This window comes from Vulpes lagopus, chromosome 18 (genome assembly GCF_018345385.1).
Source record: "Vulpes lagopus strain Blue_001 chromosome 18, ASM1834538v1, whole genome shotgun sequence".
Lineage (NCBI taxonomy): Eukaryota > Metazoa > Chordata > Mammalia > Carnivora > Canidae > Vulpes > Vulpes lagopus.
In genome coordinates, this window is record NC_054841.1 from 45,873,564 (window position 1) to 45,890,956 (window position 17,393).

At 55.8% G+C, this 17,393-nt stretch overlaps 1 protein-coding gene across 4 annotated transcripts; it reads right to left on the minus strand.

Annotated features, from left to right (window-relative positions):
* Positions 1-232: 232 nt before the first annotated feature.
* On the minus strand, positions 233-12,031 carry NKX2-2 (NK2 homeobox 2). 4 transcript variants are annotated; one of them, XM_041732279.1, is made up of 3 exons: positions 11,856-12,031; positions 2,756-3,448; positions 233-1,851 (listed from the first exon to the last, which is right to left on the minus strand). In XM_041732279.1, exons 2-3 carry the CDS (start codon positions 3,012-3,014, stop codon positions 1,289-1,291), a joined length of 822 nt encoding a protein of 273 aa, XP_041588213.1. In that variant the 5' UTR covers positions 3,015-3,448; positions 11,856-12,031; the 3' UTR covers positions 233-1,288. The 4 variants fall into 4 exon arrangements, with proteins under 4 accessions (XP_041588213.1, XP_041588216.1, XP_041588214.1 ...); XM_041732282.1 differs by lacking the exon at positions 11,856-12,031 and adding an exon at positions 11,075-11,175; XM_041732280.1 differs by lacking the exon at positions 11,856-12,031 and adding an exon at positions 10,922-11,026.
* Between the last annotated feature and the right edge of the window lie 5,362 nt (positions 12,032-17,393).

Here is a 17,393-nt window from a genome sequence, read left to right on the forward strand (position 1 = left end):
AACAGCTTCTCAGGCTGAAGGAGCCACTCGTAGGTTTGGGCGAGCGAGGGGGGCTTGCTCCCTTCGCCTCGGTGTTTTCCAAAGTCACTTTTCCTCCCGGAGCCCCTGCTTCAGGCAGCGCGCGAGGCCAGGAGGGAGACCCGGCAGAGGGCGGGCGACCCCGGGCTTCGGGTCGACAGCCCCGAGGCCCGAGGCCGAGCGCTCCCTCCAGGGCTGGGGATCGGAGGCGCGGGGCGTGGCCCGCCCGCTCGGGTGAGGGAGCCTCGCCTGCGCCCCGGGCGCCCCTGGGCCCCGGCCCCGAAGGGAAGCGCGGGGGAGAGCGCTGCAAGCGGCCTGGCTGGGGTCCATGCCCCAGGCCTCGGGCCCGGCGCAAGGCGACAAAGTAAGACAAACGGGAGGGCCGGGCTTGGTTTTTTTAAACACAGGATTTTTATTAAAATTCTTATTTAAAAAATCGAAAGCTTTCAGCGTCCGGCGCTCTTGGGGGCCCGCACGGAACCGCTGAGCTCCAAGTCCCCGGGCTCAGGACCCGGAGATGGGGCAGGGGGCTTCTCGCCTACACATTTTTTCCTTTTTCATATTTGAGAAATGTTTGCACTGAACAAAATATAAAAGGAAAAGAAAGCAGGGGGTAACCAAACATAAACAAACGCAAACAAACCACAAAGAAAGGAGTCGGCCCGAGGGGGTACAGGCCCATACTGAAGATCATTTTGGCAACAATCACCACCGATATTTACAACGAAGAGCGAAATCTGTCACCAGTTGTCAGAACGTTTACATGGCCATAAATATTTAGCATTTTCTTATAAAAAAAAAAAGGAGAAAAATTCTCTATAATTTTAAAGTGTTCTCCACTTGCTTTAGAAGAAGACGGCTGACAATATCGCTATCACACAAACATATTTTACAAAATTCACAAAAGCGGGGCGGGGTGTGTGTGCTGGTCTTTTTCTCGGTCTCAAGCGAGGACGTTAAGGCGGGGACGGTTTGGTGTCCCCCCCCCCCCCAGAGGCAAACATTCTGTAAACACGGCTTATAGTTCAGCCCTCTCCAAAGGTTCAAAAGGAGAGAGGGAAGGGGCAGAGCTGGGTGGGTGGAATCTGCCCTTCCAGGGAGGCGCAGGCAACCTCCCGGCGCCTCCCCAAAGGAGCCAAGAGTCAACTCGACTCCGTAATAATAATTATAATAATAATAATAATAGCCACCGAAAGGACCGAGTCCGCCGCCGCCGCCGCCGCCGGGGTGGGGCCTGGGCCTAGGGCCGCGAGTCTCGGAGGGGCGGCGCTCACCAAGTCCACTGCTGGGCCTGGACCAGGGGGTGTGCTGTCGGGTACTGGGGGGTGCTGGCCGAGCTGTACTGGGCGTTGTACTGCATGTGCTGCAGAGACTGCGCGCTGTAGGCCGAAAAGGGGATGCCCGCCTGGAAGGTGGCGGCTGCCAGGTCCTGGGCTTTGAGCGCATGGCACGGTTTGCCGTCCCTGACCAAAACGGGCACGGCCACCCGGCGCGGCGAGGGTAGGGGCGTCACCTCCATACCTTTCTCGGCCCGGGCGCGCTTCATCTTGTAGCGGTGGTTCTGGAACCAGATCTTGACCTGCGTGGGCGTGAGGCGGATGAGGCTGGCCAGGTGCTCGCGCTCGGGCGCTGACAGGTACCGCTGCTGCCGGAAGCGCCGCTCCAGCTCGTAGGTCTGTGCCTTGGAGAAGAGCACCCGCCGCTTCCGCTTCTTGCCCGCGTCCCCCCCGCCGCCCGGGGTCTCCTTGTCATTGTCCGGTGACTCGTCGGCCGAGGGCTCCGGGGACTTGGAGCTTGAGTCCTGGGGCGCCGCGCCGGCCGCCAGCCCGTGCACTGGGGGAGAGAGAAGCACGTCAGGCGCCCGGAGGCCGCGCGCTCGCAGGGCCGGACCCTGCGCGCCCAGGACCCTCCGTGTGCCCTCGGCCCTCCGCGCCCCGCAGCCCGGCCCCACTGCCTCCGTCTTGACCCCCGCCCTGCTCCATGCGCAACAAAACCGTTGGTTTCCCCCCGGGGAAAGAGGAGAAGTGACAGGAATGGGGGCTCCGGGCTCGCGTTTCTAGGGGTTCGCACAGTGTGGGTGCGTATTTGGGGCGAGTGGCGCGCGGAGAAGATCTTCGCGGGTTAAGGGCTCTGGCCCCCTTAAGCAGTTTCCTCTCCGGATGGACGTGGACAGATTTTTAAAAGAAAAACCCCACAATCCCAGCATTGATCGGCTTGGCCATTTAAGGCAGGTTTTTTGGGGGCTTTCGTTTTTGCTTTCGGACTTTCTCGACACCCTCCGCCCCGCACAAAGCGTCCTCTATGGTCGTGCAGGGGGCAGGGTGAGCTATTTATACCCGGGCTACCGGGAGCCTCCCCCATCCTCTCCCCGTACCCCGAGGCTTGATGGCTCGCTCCAGTGCTCCAGGCCAGTCCCTCCTGGCTGTCGGGGTGGGGGCGTGGGGGGGCTCCACCGGAGCCATCAGTCCTGGGTTGACATCTGTAAGCAGCCCTTGGGAGGTATCCCCTCCCCCTCTTTTCCCTAATTTCTTGCTTTGAAAAAATATCCGAGACCACGTCTTTTTCCGGTACTCGGTACTCGGGGTTTTGAAGAGGACATCGTTAGGGCATCATTAACAAGTGTTAGAAATCTTTCCCGAGGAGCCGGGCGAGGGACCGAGTTTACAGGGCCCCTTCCCCTTCCTCCCCCACAGTCCAGCCCGGGCCGCGGCCGCGGCGGCCAAGTTTCGCTACTTACGGGAGTACTGGAGGCCCTCGGTGCTGGCCAGCCAGCGCGTGTATGGGTTGTCGCTGCTGTCGTAGAAGGGGTTCTTCAGGGGCAGGCTCTGCACCGCGTCCAGGGCGCCCTGCCCCAGCGGCCCGGCCCTCTTGGCGGGCTCGGGGCCCTCGCTCTCCTCCTCCGGCCCTTCAGCCACCGAGCCTTCCTCATCGTTGGTGTCCGGCAGGTCCAAGATGTCCTTGACCGAAAACCCCGTCTTTGTGTTGGTCAGCGACATGGCTCGGGACCCCGCAATTTATGCCGCAAAGTTGTAGCTTCACTTGGTCAATTCGCGGCGCTCCCCAGTTGGGGCGGGGAGGGGGTATGGGGGGGAGGGATGGGGGAAGGGAGGAGGGGGGTGGGCTTTAATTATTGAGATAATTATTATTTTAAAAAAGAGAAAGAAACTCTAAGGAAGGGGAGGGGGGAAAAAAGCCCCAAAGCAGTGCCTGTGTCCCCTCTGAAACCACGCGGGAGCCGAAGCAGGAGCGGGCGGCCTGCGCGCCGAGCGCCGCGGGCCGGGCCCTAGTTTGTAACTCCAGGAGGGGTGCCAGGGAGGCGTCAGCTCGGGCTCCGGCGGCCGCTCGGCGCGCGGTGGCGGCTGGTGGCGAGGAAAAAATGGGCCATTGCCCGAGCGATCAGTCCATATAAGGCTGGGCTCCACTCACGAACCTGGGGAGAGGGGGGAGAAGAGGGGGAGAAAGAGAGGGAGGGAAAAAGAGAGGGAGGGAGGGGGAGCGAGAGAGGGAGCGAGGGAAGGGTGGAAAAAAGGGGGAGAGACATTAAAACGCAAAGGTTGGACACGTGTGGGCGGGTCTTGGAAGTCAAGTGGATGAAGACAGTATTTGCAGATGTGAAATTGTGGGTTTTGGGGAGCTCGGCGCTCCTAGCCAACAGCCCTCTAGAGCAAGATGAGAGGTGTAACGTGTCAATTAATTGCAAAGACGGGGCGAGCCTTTTTTACCCACTATTTACATACAAAGGACCACCGCGTCGCTCGCGAGTCCACACACTTGAAAAGATAGTTTTAACAAATTGCATCTTTAAAAAAGCGGGGGAGGAGGAGAGAAAACAAAACAGAAACCAACAGGAGCAAAAAAAAAAAAAAAAAAAAAAAAAAAAATCCTCAGCGTCCACCGGTGCCTACCTCCCCGCCCTCGTGCGCCCGCCCCCAGCAAGCCGGAAAATTGGCGATTTGTGGCGCCTTTGGAAAAGGGGGAGGGGGCGAAGGCTGAGCCTCGGAAATCTCTTCTCCACATCGCTGGTGGTTCCCTAAACAAGATCCGGTTCAAATGGCAAGAGCCCAACTTCTGTAAGCCTCCTAGGTCAATATTTTGGTTGAGGCTTAAGGATGAGTACTAGAAATGACAAGGCAAGTAATTGATTCTAGTTAACGCCAAAAGAGCCCGAAACCCAGGAGGGGGATCGGCTCAGGGCCGGCCGGAGCCACCACCAAGCGACCCCACCCCCCTCCAGCCACCCTTTATTTGCTAAAGACTTATTTCCTTCCCTCCGCCTCTCTCTCCCTAACCTCCTTCCATTTCTCGGCCGGCCGGGAAGCACTGCGCAGTTCACTCGCCACTTTGCAGGCGGCCCAGGGAGGGGCAGGGTGGGAGGTGGGGAACTCGAACTGGGGCCGGGTTCCGTCCGCGGCCGCACCGCCTACGGGCTCCGCGGGCCGCGTCCTCCGGGTGGAAGGAAGGGCAGACGGCCCCCCGCCCTTCCTGCCCCCTATTATGCCTCCCTCACCGGCCTCCTCCCTCTGCAGCCTCCGCCAGCGGTGGGGAGGAGGAGGGGGGGAAGAAGGGAGGAGAGGAGTGGGGGGACAGGCGTGCTGCATCCAGCCCCGGTGAGGACCCCGAAAGCCGCAGGGAAGGGGGGCGCAGGAGAGGCGGGTGGTGCAGTGATTTTTTCTCCCAAGCAAGTCCTTAAATTTCTTCTCGGTTTGGTTGCCCCAAGGGCGCGATCGGAGCCCTTGCTCCAGGCTCCCAGCTTGCCTTAGGTTTGTGTGAAGTTCCCAACCTCTCGCCAGCCTGGAAACTGAACTTGCCTGGGACAGCACCTTCTCTCCGGCGCTGGGGAGGAGTAGTGCGAGCTGTACTTCCTACCCCTCTTCCCAGCGTGGGGGGGGGGGGGGGGGGGGGGAGGGAGAGGGTAAGGTTTGCTACCTGATGCTCCCAGCCGTCCCAGAAAAGCCTCAGGACGGTGCTTTGCTGGGGTTGGGGGTAGCAGGGAGGGGCAAAAGAGGCCGCGCGCGCGGATCGGGGTCTCGCCTTCCCCTCTGCCCCCAGCCAGGGCCGCCCCTCGCCCGCGGAGCGGAGCGCGCGGGTGCCCCGTCCTCTCCCCGAGCAGCTGCGACCGCAGCCGCGCTCCTGTCGCCCCCGGGTTGCCAGCGCCCGGCGAGGGCGCCTCTCCCCGAGCCGCTCGGCGGCTTTCTGCAGCCCTGGCTGCCTCGCCCCCAGTATGTGACGTGGGTGACAATGGCCCAGGTTAGAGCGAGCCCCTCGTTGGCGCGTCCTGGGTGGTCGGACCCGGGCAAACACAAATACAAACCGATTGCTAAGCTGCGGACAATGAGCGAAATGTAGACAAATGTCCCGCTCCCGTTGGAAGCCTTTGTCCCGGCTCGGTTTTTGCATTTATTTCAGTGGCGAAATAATACATGATTGACGCTCTCTTTCAACGTGTCCTAACTGTTTGGAATAAATCTAAGGCTGTTCCTAGTTGTCATGGCGTTCAACCCTTTTCAATGGACTATCTCTTCATTCATTTCTGAATCCGTCCACAATATTAAGGAAACCCCTTCATGTCGACGTTCCCTATTCCTCTCTTTCTCCTCCTACTTCTTCTTTTCTCCTTTCTCCCCCTCCTTCCTCTTTTTTTCCCCCTGCAAGAATTAGAAACTGGTTTGAATCGTGTTCCTCGAACCCATTACTTTTCATGCTTTCTTCTCTCTCTCCAGTCTCTGTCTTTCTCAGCCTCTCCCCCCATTGCTCCCCCTCCCCCTCTTTCACAAGGGAGCTCCATCCTGTCGGAGGGAAAAGTTGGTTCTCCAGGAGGGGGGGGGGGCTGGGCCCGCCCCAACTATTGTTAGTCTACTGCTAAATAAATAACTAACAAGAAAAAGTTTCTCAACCCAAGCCTAGCAGAAAACTCCTTCCTGTGGTCTGTCCCCTATATTCCTCTCTCCCAAGGTTTGGGGGGGGGGTGTCTTGAGGACCAGAACATGTCTCAGGAATGGGGACGAGTCAGAAATGAGTCTGGGTGGAACAGGTCAGTTCTTGGGTTGGGTGAAAAAATTGTCTTTTGGCAGGAAGTGTCCCTTTTTGCATATCTTCATAGCCATGAGATGGGGGGAATCACCTCCAGATGTCTTCTCAGGGTTTGCTCATTTCCTCACTTTGGAGCCACCTAGCTCCATTCACAACATCTCCCTTCCTTCCCCCAACATTGAGGGCCTGTCTCCCTAGATCTAATCAGCAGCCCCAGTGACTCTGGGCCCCTCCCTTCTCCCTGGGAGCCTCCAAGGAGGGCAGAGCACTTGTGAGACAACTGTTTTCCTACAGGAATCCAAGCTCCTGGGAATTCATCACGGAGATGGGGAGCTGACCATGGCACCTGGAGAAAGAGCCCCTCCTCCCCCCAGCTCAATTCCCAGTGCAGTTCTCCACCATGTCTATCCCTTTGTCTCAACCACCTTGAGACCTTCCATGAGCACCTGTGGGGCCACACTGCCTGCCTGTACAGGCCAATGCCTGGCTACCAGCTCCCTCTTCCAGCTTCTCCCCAGTGTGGGTCGCATTTTTCCTTCCTTCCTTTGGTCTCCGGAGCCTCCGACTCGCCTCCAGCCGACAGGGTCTGCGCCCAGCGTCTCTCTCCTGGGACCTCGTGAGTCCATTTTCCCCATCGCTTCGTCGCCCGTGTGGTTCCTGCCTCTGCTTCCAAAGCGTTGACATTTGCAATTGAAAAGGCGCTGGGAGACCGCTGGGAGGCTCATAATTGAAGGGGAGAAACTCTGCTTGTTAGAAGAAGATCATAAAACGCAAGTCCCCCAGGAGTGGCCGGCGGCCGCTGGGAGGCCAGTGCGGGACCAGCTGGCGGCCAGGGGCAAGTCCTGTGCCAAAGCACGCTCCAAGTTCTTCCTGATTTCTTGTAGCCGGGAAGAGCCCAGGGGCTGGGCACCAAAAGCACCTTCCCCCACAAATTAAAAGGTGATTGCATTGTGAGGACTCCTCAAGAGGCCTCTCTGGGAGCAGCACCCACCAGCCTTTTCCAGCCGGGGCCTGTGTGGCGAGATCCCCCTTACCCAGAAAGCTGAGGATGAAGCTTCCCACCCCTGCCCCATGTCTAAAGTCCTTTATTCCCTTTATTCGGGTCCCCGCCATCCCCACCCTGTCGGTTCTAAACAATCAGTGTCGCCGGCCATGCACTTGTTTCAGCTCTGCCTGGATGTGCTCTAGTGTCCGTCAGCCCGGGACTCTAGTAAATTCTCTCCAGGTTCCATCTAGCAGCCAGGAGAAGACTGTCCTGGTTCCATCCTGTATGGGTTGGGGCATTAAGCTTTGCGGGCAGCGGGGAACCCATGAGTGTTCTGCCACTGGCCTTCTGTGGCTGCAAACTTGGGCAGGAAGTTGAGGTGGGTGCTGGAAGTTTGATGGCTGCTGCTCTAGGCCCAGGACAAGTCTGGCTGTCTTTGGTGGACAACACCACATAGCCTCCCCTGCCACGGTCACCGGAGCAGCTAGAGGCTCCCTGCCCCTGGTTTGTATTCTCAGCGTTTCGATGCCAGGTGCCCTAGACACCTCCAACTCTGTATTCCTTCTTCCCGTGTTTAGTGTGGGTGCAAAGGGACTTGCAGGCCCCGAGGGGAGGAGGAGGAGAGGCGAGAGGGAACCTCCTATGGGAGGCTTCTCAGGCGGCAGAGAGGAGCTCAGTTCCAGAGGGATTGAAGCGGCAGGCGACTGGAGAGGGCGGCGGGGGAGCTGAACAATCGCCAGAGGCCCAGGAGGGGAGGTGAATGTACACAGGCTAAGTGGCCCCACTCCAGGACAAGTGGCCCTCCAAGTCGGCCCAGTGTTTACCTGTTTACTTTCCCAGGTAGCTCAAACACGAGCGCCTTTTCTGAGCTCTGGAGCCTGGGGAGCCCTGATGCTCCTTCCTTCTCCCAGCTCCTCAATTTTCCCTACACCGCAGCTCTACGCCCCCTGTTGGGGGAGGGGTGAGGTCTACACGGCAGCAAAGAAGGAAAGAAAGGAAGGTACTTTTGGAAAGTGAGGCGAGGCCTGGGCACCCCGGCTGCCCGGGGGCCTGGCTTGGTGAGCCGGGAGGCTGAGGTGGGCGTGCTGGGGTGGCATGCGGCCCCTCCCCACACCTCTGTGCGCCGCTGGGGGCTGGAGGGCCTCCTGGGAGGTCTCCCAGGAGGGGACTCGGCTCACACCCTTCCCCTGTGGGCTGGTGAAAGCTTGCTGCTTAGCTGCACCTTCCAGGGGAGTTGAGGGCAGAAAAAGTCCTGGGGGAGCGCCTTGCAGGCCAGCTCCCAAGAAGAGCGGCCTTGAAAAGCCCAAAGCGGCTGCAGCCCTAGGTGGCACCCCTCGCCCTCCCCACCCACAGAAGCACCTCCAATCATTAAAAATACAAGGTCTTTCCCCTTTATTTGGAAAAACTGATTTGAGTCCATTCCTTTTCTTCTTTTTTCCTCTTTTTTTGGAATGAAAAGAGGTTGAAAAGAAACTCCTTCCCTGATACAGTATGTGGCTGAGCTCTCAGTCCTCCACACATCCCATCTCGGATAACAACCTTCAAGTGGATTAATTTATTGTCTGGTTAGCGCCAAGGTGCAAGCGCTTGTCTTCATTCACTCCTGAAACAAAGCGCGTTGCACCTTCCTGCTCCGGAGAGGATTAGCTGCGCGGACACAAAGGTTTTGTCGGAGGGGGAAGGTTTATTTTATAGCGGGTTGGAGACTCGGAGCGCGGCTTGCACTCGAAATCAATGGGGAAGGAAAATGTCGCCCAATCTGGTCCCTGATAAAGGGATAAAGCCGTTCACCTTGAAGATGCATACCTCGGAAACAGCCTGAAGGCGGCTTCCGTATCAGCTGCGGGGGGGGGGGGGGGGGGGGGGGGGGGACGGGGCTGCAGGAAGCGGGTGTGAGCGATGGCGTCCGGAGGAAAGAAGTAGAGAGAGGAGTGTGGCCAGGGTACCACTCCAAGTGGGGACCTTTACTAACCAGAAAACTGAAAGTGAGGCTTGTCTCCGGTGGGTCCAAACCCAACTGGCATTGCCTTCTACTCTCGGGAGAAGGAAAGTGAGTCCATGCAGCCTGTGTTGGAGAGGCCTAAAGCCCTGTTGGTGTGCAACTTTCTGAGGCCAGGCCACGACAGGGGCAAATTTCTGGCACGAGAGAACCACAGCCATTGGACTAGATGGATCAGAAAGTGGGGGATAGTGGGAACGCAAAGAAAATCTCAGTCCATTTGGGGGCTCAAGCATATGGTGAGTTTTTTTCTTGGGTTAATATTGTGTTAACCCTTAAAATTGACCCAGAAGGGGAAGAATAAGTGGGTGCTTCGCAGAAGGACAATCCTCCCCAGTCACCAAGAAGGTGTTGGGCAGGTAAGTTTCCCAGGCCTAGAGAAGGAGCTCAGATTCTGTGTCTGGGGAAAAGCCCTTCCCCCCTCTCAGTAGCCACTCTGAGAAACCACAGAGAGAAGACCCCATCTGGGCACCTTGAGTCTGGAGTTCTCTTGCAATTAATTGTGGGTGCAGCTAGCAGGCATCTCCTGAACTACCTTCCCGTATTCTTTTTTTCAAGGTGAAATATATACAACACTTTCCCAATTATCTGCCTAAAGCAAAGAAAGAAAGAGAGAGAGAGAGAGAAAGAAAGAAAGAAAAAAAAGAAGAAAAGAAAGAAAGAAAGAAAGAAAGAAAGAAAGAAAGAAAGAAAGAAAGAAAAGAAAGGCAGCTATCTCCTGAGGACATAAATTGTAATAGAAATTAGGATTTCTCTTCCTATTAATCAGCCTCATTGTGTGGGTGTGAGGCCCTGCAGACATATGTTAGGACTTTGATAAATGCACTTTAATGAGATCTTTGGAAATGCATCCAATAAAATAAAAGGCGAGAAAAGCCGTTTAACTTTCATGGATGTTAAATTGAACACGAAATGTGGCTCGGGGCACGCTACAAAATGGAACCGGCCTCCCTCCAATATTTTCTTTAAAAACGCGGCTCTAAGCCCCCCTTGGGCCAAATGAGCCTGTCCCAGCCAATCCATTGTCACTGGTTTATTGGGGAACCAAACGCTACGACACCCCGGGGCGAACCCCTTTGCTTTATTCGTTCGCGCTGCTCTGATGATTAAATATGTTACAATGAGATTACGCAGCGTCAGTGTTGCCTTTAGGAACGTTCGTCCAGCCAAGCCCGACCTTTCCCCGATAAGGGCCATTGCAATGCAGGAGATTTGGGTTTCTCAAGGAAATACGGCGCTGAAAGCTCATTCTTATCTGAATTTACTTCTTAGCACGTGACAAAATCATTACCACAAGACTTCGAACGCCAAGCGGCCTCTCCTAACGGGTCAGTATTCAGCACTTAACGCTGGTCGGGGGCCGATGTCAAAGGCAGTCCTCGCCCGCGCGGGGAAGCGCGCTCTCGGCCTGCGCGGGGACGAGCTGGGGCCCGGCGGGATCAGGCACCAACCTGCGAGGGCCCCGGGGCCCTGGAGGGAGCGGGCCCTGGGGATCTCCCTCTCAGGTCTCCAATCTGAGCACCAGAGGTCCGCGACCCTCCTCCAGACGCGACGCCCCCCTCCACCCCCAGCGCCACGGGCGTGAGGAAGGCGCGAGAGGTGCGCCCAAGGGCCCTTTGCTCCCTGCGGTGTGCGTGTGTGGTTGGGGGAAGGGGATGGGGCAGGGGGGGAGCCCCTGGGATGCCAAGACCTCAGCGGACCCCACCGAGGCTCATTTCTGATCCTCTGGCGATCTCTACTGACGCAAATGAGAACTGTCTGGTGCCCGGACAGGCCCGGGCGACACTCTCCCCCTCAAAGTCCAAGCTTTGGCCGCTTCCCCGGCGACCCCCGAGCGCTGCTCAGGCCCCCAGCCTTGGGCCTTCCTGCCTGCGACTCCCGCCACTTACCCTCCTGCTCGCAGCCCCTCCACCTCGAGGCCGGGTTCCGCGGAAGGAGGACCTTTTTCTCCACTTGGCGCCACCTCCGAATTGCCTTCGGGACTTCTGGCTCGGACGTAACCCCCAGTCTCCAGCACCCACGGCGCACAGGGGGGGACTCACCGAGCGGAGGTGGGTGCAGAGGCGCGCCCTCCCTCACAGCGGCCACGGCAGCCCCGGAGCATCCGGCGCCCGGCAGTGGGGAGGGGGCTGGCGAGGCGCCCGGCGCGCCCGCTCCTCCTCCCACTCCCCGGCGCCGCGGCGACAGCCCCGCCGCGTTTCAAGGCGCGTCTTTATCTAGCCCTCCACCTACCCGGACCCCCGCCCCGCCCGGCGCCCCTCCCCCGCCGCGCGCCCTCCCGGCCGGGGCGGGGAGCAGCCCCGCGCCCCTCCTCCTTCCCTCCTCGGAGCCGCGCACCTGCCCAGCCCCCCGGGGCAGTCCCGTTTCCGCGGCCCCGCGGGGAAGAGCGCACGGCGGCGGGAGCACCTGGCCCAGGCGGCGGGTAAACTTTTCCCGTCCGCGGGCGCGACGGGCGGGGCCGGCCCCTCCCCGAGTGCCCCCGCCCCCGGGCCTGGCGGAGTCGGCGGAGGACCTGAGACGCCCCGCACGTGCCCACCTGCTGCTTCCGGACCCCCTGGCTGGGGGTCCCGGCCGAGCCCCGCGCCGCTCCAGAGGGCGCTCTCCGGCCGCAAAGCCCCGCGCAGTTTGGAAGGGACCGCGGTGCCCCGAGACCCCCTCCTCTGGCCCGCCGCGGGGACGCTGCCCGGAGCGCGTTCCGGTTCCCGCCGGCCGCGAGGCCCGCGCCTGATGGCGAGGGGCGCCGCCGGCTCCACTGCGGCTCGCGGGCTCGGCCGCCTTCCCGCGCCCCCGCACGCCGGCCCCGCGCGCGAGCGGGAGGCTTACCTGGAGCGCGGCAGCGCCCTGGGGCCGGGGCTCGGCCAGCGCGCTGGTCCCCGCTCGCTCTTTCTCCGGCTGCGGAGCGGCGGGTGCTCGGGTGGTGGCGCGGCCGGCCGGCGAGCGCTCCCCCTCCCGCCCCGGCCCGCGGCTCCCGGCCCGCGGCTCCCGGCTCCCGGCTCGCGGCTCCCGGCTCCCGGCTCCCGGCCCGCGGCTCCCGGCTCCCGGCTCCCGGCTCCCGGCCCGCGGCCCCACCCTCCCGGCTCCGGGCCCCACGGCGGCCGCGCAGCCTCAGCGGAGGGGGCCGCTCCCCCGCGCCGTGCGCGCTCTGTTTGTTTTCCTTGCCCGACTGACGTGAGTCAAAATATTGGCCATATGTTCAGCGGTAATAAATTGGGTATGAGCGCAAACACACTTGGGCTTCGATGGCTCTCTCAGCTGCCACATGGCCGGCTTGGGGGAGGGGGCCGCCGCCTCACCGCGCCCCCCTCCCCTCCGCGGGCAGGTAGGTCCCTCTCCTGAGCGCCCTTGGGAGCTGGAGATGGGGGCCCCGGGTCTCTCCTCCCTCTAGCCCCTCTGCGGTCCCCGCCGTGCCTTGGACCCTGCAGCCCCTGGCGAGCCGGCTGCTGGTTAACAAGGTCGCCATCCATAAATTGCTTGGTCGCTAAGACGCCATAAAACCGAAGGGCCAGATGTAGCACGTTATTTATGTGTGAAACGGCGTTTACATTAGATACGCCACCAGGCCGATAGCACGACTTCGCGGGAGGTCACAGACCTCTCGCCCCAGGCTGCAGGCCCCACCCCCGGGACGCTTCCCAGCTCCAGATTGAGGGGTGTTGGTCCTTCTGGGAAAGGGGTCCAGCTCCCTTGCAGCCTAGGAAGAAAGTGATTTCCCTGCACTTGTGCCAAGGTGCCACCTGTCCAGGATTAAAGGCAGCCTCTGGGATTTATTTCTGTAGCTTTTCTGTTTTCTTTCCCCACCTCTCCCTCACAGGGCCTGGGAGGCTGTTTTATTTTTCCAGGCGGCTGACACGTTCCGTGGGACTTTGGTCTGAACAGGAAAAGGGGTATTTGAAAGCTGAAGATGTCCAGCCCTGTGGGATTGGTGGTGGTGGGGGGGCTCCTGGCTCCGGAGGGAAGGGAGCAGAGTTGGAAGTGGAGCAGTTCCTCGGGCTGAGGGAGCGCCTGAGATTAGCCCTCAAGCCTGACTGTGCACTCCAGTGTCAGATGTCACCCACCTTATTTAAATTAAATGGGAGCCAAGGCACTCAGACAGAGGCAATCCTGGTATTGGACATGAAATTGGAGCTGCCCTGTGTGCTTCAGGAGAGGGAGGTAAATGCTGTGTAGTAATAGAAAACAATTGTTTTGTTTTGTCTCCTCCAGAAGGAGGCCTCGGAACTGTGTGTCACCAGACTGGTCACCTTACACTTTACTCACACGAATTCATTAAGAATCATTGTCTTACTCGTGCCATTATTTTACTATTTCTTGAAGTGAACCAAATTCTCTCTGTGGTTAATAAGCACTGAGCCAGGCCCCCTACCTTCCTTTTCATCTTCAAAACACCTGGGGTTCCCTGAATGACATCTTCCTTCTGGCCAAGGAAAATAAGATGAAAAATGTTGCCCTACTGCAGGGAAAAATATAAGCATTTGACTTCACTATTACAAGTTACCCTGGGTCTGTGTTCACTGGATGACTGTCCTTAGGTGGCAGTTAAGGATGGAAAAATGATGCTGTAGGAAGCGGGTGGGAGAGAAGGGGGAAAATGGGTATGGGGTAGGGAGGAGGAACCCATTCAACAGGTGCAAAAATGAGCTATAAAATGAAGCTCTTAACCTTGAGTGCCCAGCACAAACAGTGCCTCTCCAGGTCTGCTCTCCGGGGCTGTTGAGTGAGCTACCAGAAATCTCTAGTGACTGCAGAGAAATCTGGGACTATGCTCCAGCCTGTGGGAGCGGTTGATCTTGGAAAGATATTTTCTTTTCCCCCTGGGACTTTAAGTCTTTAATTATGGTTAAACCCCCAAATCTAGAGTGTGTTTTGGGGTTTACCTAACTTAAAAATGTTAACTCTAGGATCACTGATGAATAGCTTCTTTGGGTGAAAATATGGCTTCATGTGCCACATTAGACAAGGGTGTTTGAAGGCAGACCTTCACTTTTGTAGTCCTTGTGGGAATGGTTCTCTTTGTCTAGGAAGTGCCCTGGGGAGAGGCTCATGGGTTTTCCCTGCCCATATCGATGACACCTGCTACACAGGGAACAGAGAAGCACACTGTGAGCTTAGAGGGTCGGTGGCGGAAAACAGAGATGTGAGCAAAGACTACATCAAATCAGTCTTCATATCATTCTCCTTTTAGGAAACCCGAGTTAAAAACAGCAAATGTACCAAGGCATCAACTAGGCAAATAATCATAAAAATCTATTACAAATGAGATGCAGTGTGGAGCAAGATTTAAATGAAATACAACTGTGTAGATACAACTCACTTGTCCTCTTGTAGATACAACTGACTTGCCCTTGTATTGGGCTTACCAAGCAGGGCTAAACTTGATAACACCTCAACCTCTCCAGACCTAAACAGATTTCAGGCAGTGTCTTTTCTTAGTTCCATAGTCTTTTATACTAGTATTGCTTCAGAGACCTTTCTGGTCTCTCCATGGACTCAAAACTCATGAACTTTTCACACTGGAAAAGTTCCATGAAGTTCTCCAAAGGTTATCATCCACGGCAAGGTGCTTGTGTTGTTCCCCTCTGGGAGTGAGCAATTCTGGGGGCTTACAAGTAAAAATCAACTCAAACAAAAACTTTACACTGTTTTTGAATTGAGCTAGGATATAATTGTATTGTCTCAAGAAGAGTTCTACCATGGTGCTTGCAGAGAGAATTCCTTGCTCCTTACAGCTGCCTGGGGCCACTATGTAGTCCAGTCAATCAAGGAAGGCAGGTGCCTTGCTTGTCCTTCACCTGGGCATCATGCATGGTGGCCAGGTGGCTCCATGGAGGTGCGAGACAAGATAGAAGAAAGTCAGTGACTGCCTGACTGTGGTAGTGCTGTCAGAAAGCTCTGAGCATCTGTAGATATCATGAGAATACAAATGAGGTGTAGGGGAGACTCTGCAGAGGGGCAATACCCCTTCCACCTGCCTGGGGCCAGTGAAAGAGTCAACTGAGCTCATCTGACGTGGGATCCTCCTCCACTTCTTTTCCTCTAGTGCATTCCTTAGCAGAGCCAGAAGGCAGAAGGCCTGGTCTTATGAGGCTCTTGGGCCCCCAGAGGTTGAGAATGATACCAGATCCTCTTATCTCCTGCAGAGAACTTGGGTGAGCAAATGCGCAGTACGCAGATCATTTTGTTAAAGCGTTGGCAGCAACCAAGGAATTTGGCAACATGTGTCAAATCTTTAAGAAGTAAAAATCAGATGTATCTAGAGATAAAAATTAGCTTAGCAGTTGCCTTGGGTGGGGGACCCTGGGGAGGCTGAAGGGTGATAGCTAGGGGGTGAGAAGTTTCTTTTTTTCTTTTTTGAGAAGTTTCTTTATGGGGTAATGAAAACATTCTAAAAATGACTGTGAGGAGATGGTCACATGACTCTGAATATACTAAAAGCCATCATTGACTTGTACACATTAAATTGAGCAAATCATATGGTAGGTCTCAGTATCTCAATAAAGCTGCTTTAAATATATTGAATACATCCCTTTTTCCCCCCTCCTCTTCTTTTTTTTTCATAGAAGGTGCTGGATTAGAAGCTAGGAGGGGCAGGAAGAGATGGGTAAGACAAGTAATCCTGAAACCTGTTTTCCATTTCCTGCCCCCTTTACTGAGTTTTTTTTTTAAAAGATTTTATTTATTTATTGATATATATAGAGAGAGAGAGAGAGAGGCAGAGACACAGGCAGAGGGAGAAGCAGGCTCCATGCAGGGAGCCGGATGTGGGACTTGATCCCGGGGCTCCAGGATCACACCCCAGGCTGCAGGCAGCGCCAACGGGGCTGCCCTCCTGAGTATTTTCAAGTGGAATTGTTGATAAAGTAGTAGAGTGAACATTTTTACACCCTCTACCTGGATTCAACAATTGTTAACATTTTGCCACATATGCTTTATCACTCTGTGCAAAGGCATTTTCTTTTCATTAAACTATTTGGAGTTAAGGTTGTAGACATCATGATACTTCCTCCAACCTGAGTATTTAGCACGTGTCTCCTAATAATACACATTCTTCAATAAAATTACAACACCATTTTCAAACTTTAGAAAACCAGCAAAAGTTCCATAACTTACCTGATATTCATTCCATACTCAAATTTCTCAAATTTTACCCAAAACAAAATGTATCTTAATAGCCTATTGATTTAGCCCCCAACCCAGGACCTATTCAACATTCATGTGCTGCTTACTGCATTTGATTTTTTAAAAGTTTTTTAAATGTTATTATGCTCTTAAAAAATATTTTATGTATTTATTCATGAAAGACACAGAAAGAGGCAGAGACATAAGCAGAGGGAGAAGCAGGCTTCCCGCAGGGAGCCGGATGTGGGACTCATCCTAGGACCTCGGGATCACAACCTGAGCCAAAGGCGGATGCCACCCAGGTGCCCCCATGTTCTTATGCTCTTAATTTACAACAGTCCTTGTTGTCTTCCTCCCTCCCTTCCTTCCTTCCTTCCTTCCTTCCTTCCTTCCTTCCTTCCTTCCTTCCTTCCTTCATTCCTTCCTTCCTTCCTTCCTTCCTCCCTTCCTTCCCTCCCTCCCTCTTTTCTGCCATCAACCTTTAAAGAACACAGAGCGTTTATAGATTACCACCCCATTCTGGATTGGCCAGACTGTTTCCTCCTGGTGTCATTTCCCTTGCTCCTCTGTGCTCCACACAGCCATAAACTGGGTGTTAGATCTAGAATCTGGATAAGTGGCATGTCAACTTGCATCTCAATTAGAAGCTAATTCCTCTATTAGTGAGGTTAAATTTGATTGCTTGTTTGAGGTGGTGAGCGTCAAACTGTCCTACGTGAATTAGCAAATGATTAGTAAGTAATCTTCAGGGTAAGCAATACTTTGGTATTGCTTCAGTATTCTTCATCACTGTGTATATATTCCGCGTATTCCCCAATAATTTCCATCCATTGGGTTTTAGCATCCATTGCCATTGCTTGTTGGTATTTTTCTGTAAAGAAGAGCTTCCTTTTCTCAGTCCCCGTCATGGACTCAGAATTAAGAACTTTAATATGTTATGATCAGTTAAATCATTCTTTTAATGCTTGAGTTACCTAAATTGTCCATGACAAGCAGTGTACTAGGAAGTGCTGAAGGAAAAGTCAGATATAGAATATGATGAGAAACTTTAAAAAAAAATATTTTATTTATTTATTCATGAGAATACACAGAGAGGAGAGAGAGAGAGAGAGGCAGCGACACAGACAGATGGAGAAGCAGGCTCCCTTCAGGGAGTCCAACGTGGGACTTGATCCCAGGTCTCCAGGATCAGGCCCTGGGCTGAAGGCGGTGCTAAACCGCTGAGCCACCGGGGCTGCCTGATGA

What these genes read in the sequence shown, in the direction of transcription:
- NKX2-2 (XM_041732279.1), bottom strand. Translation starts at nt 3,014, where the DNA reads ATGTCGCTGACCAACACAAAGACGGGGTTTTCGGTCAAGGACATCTTG. An exon ending in CGAGGGCCTCCAGTACTCCC is followed by an intron (nt 1,852 to 2,755) that starts GTAAGTAGCGAA and finishes TCTCTCCCCCAG; the next exon opens with TGCACGGGCTGGCGGCCGGC.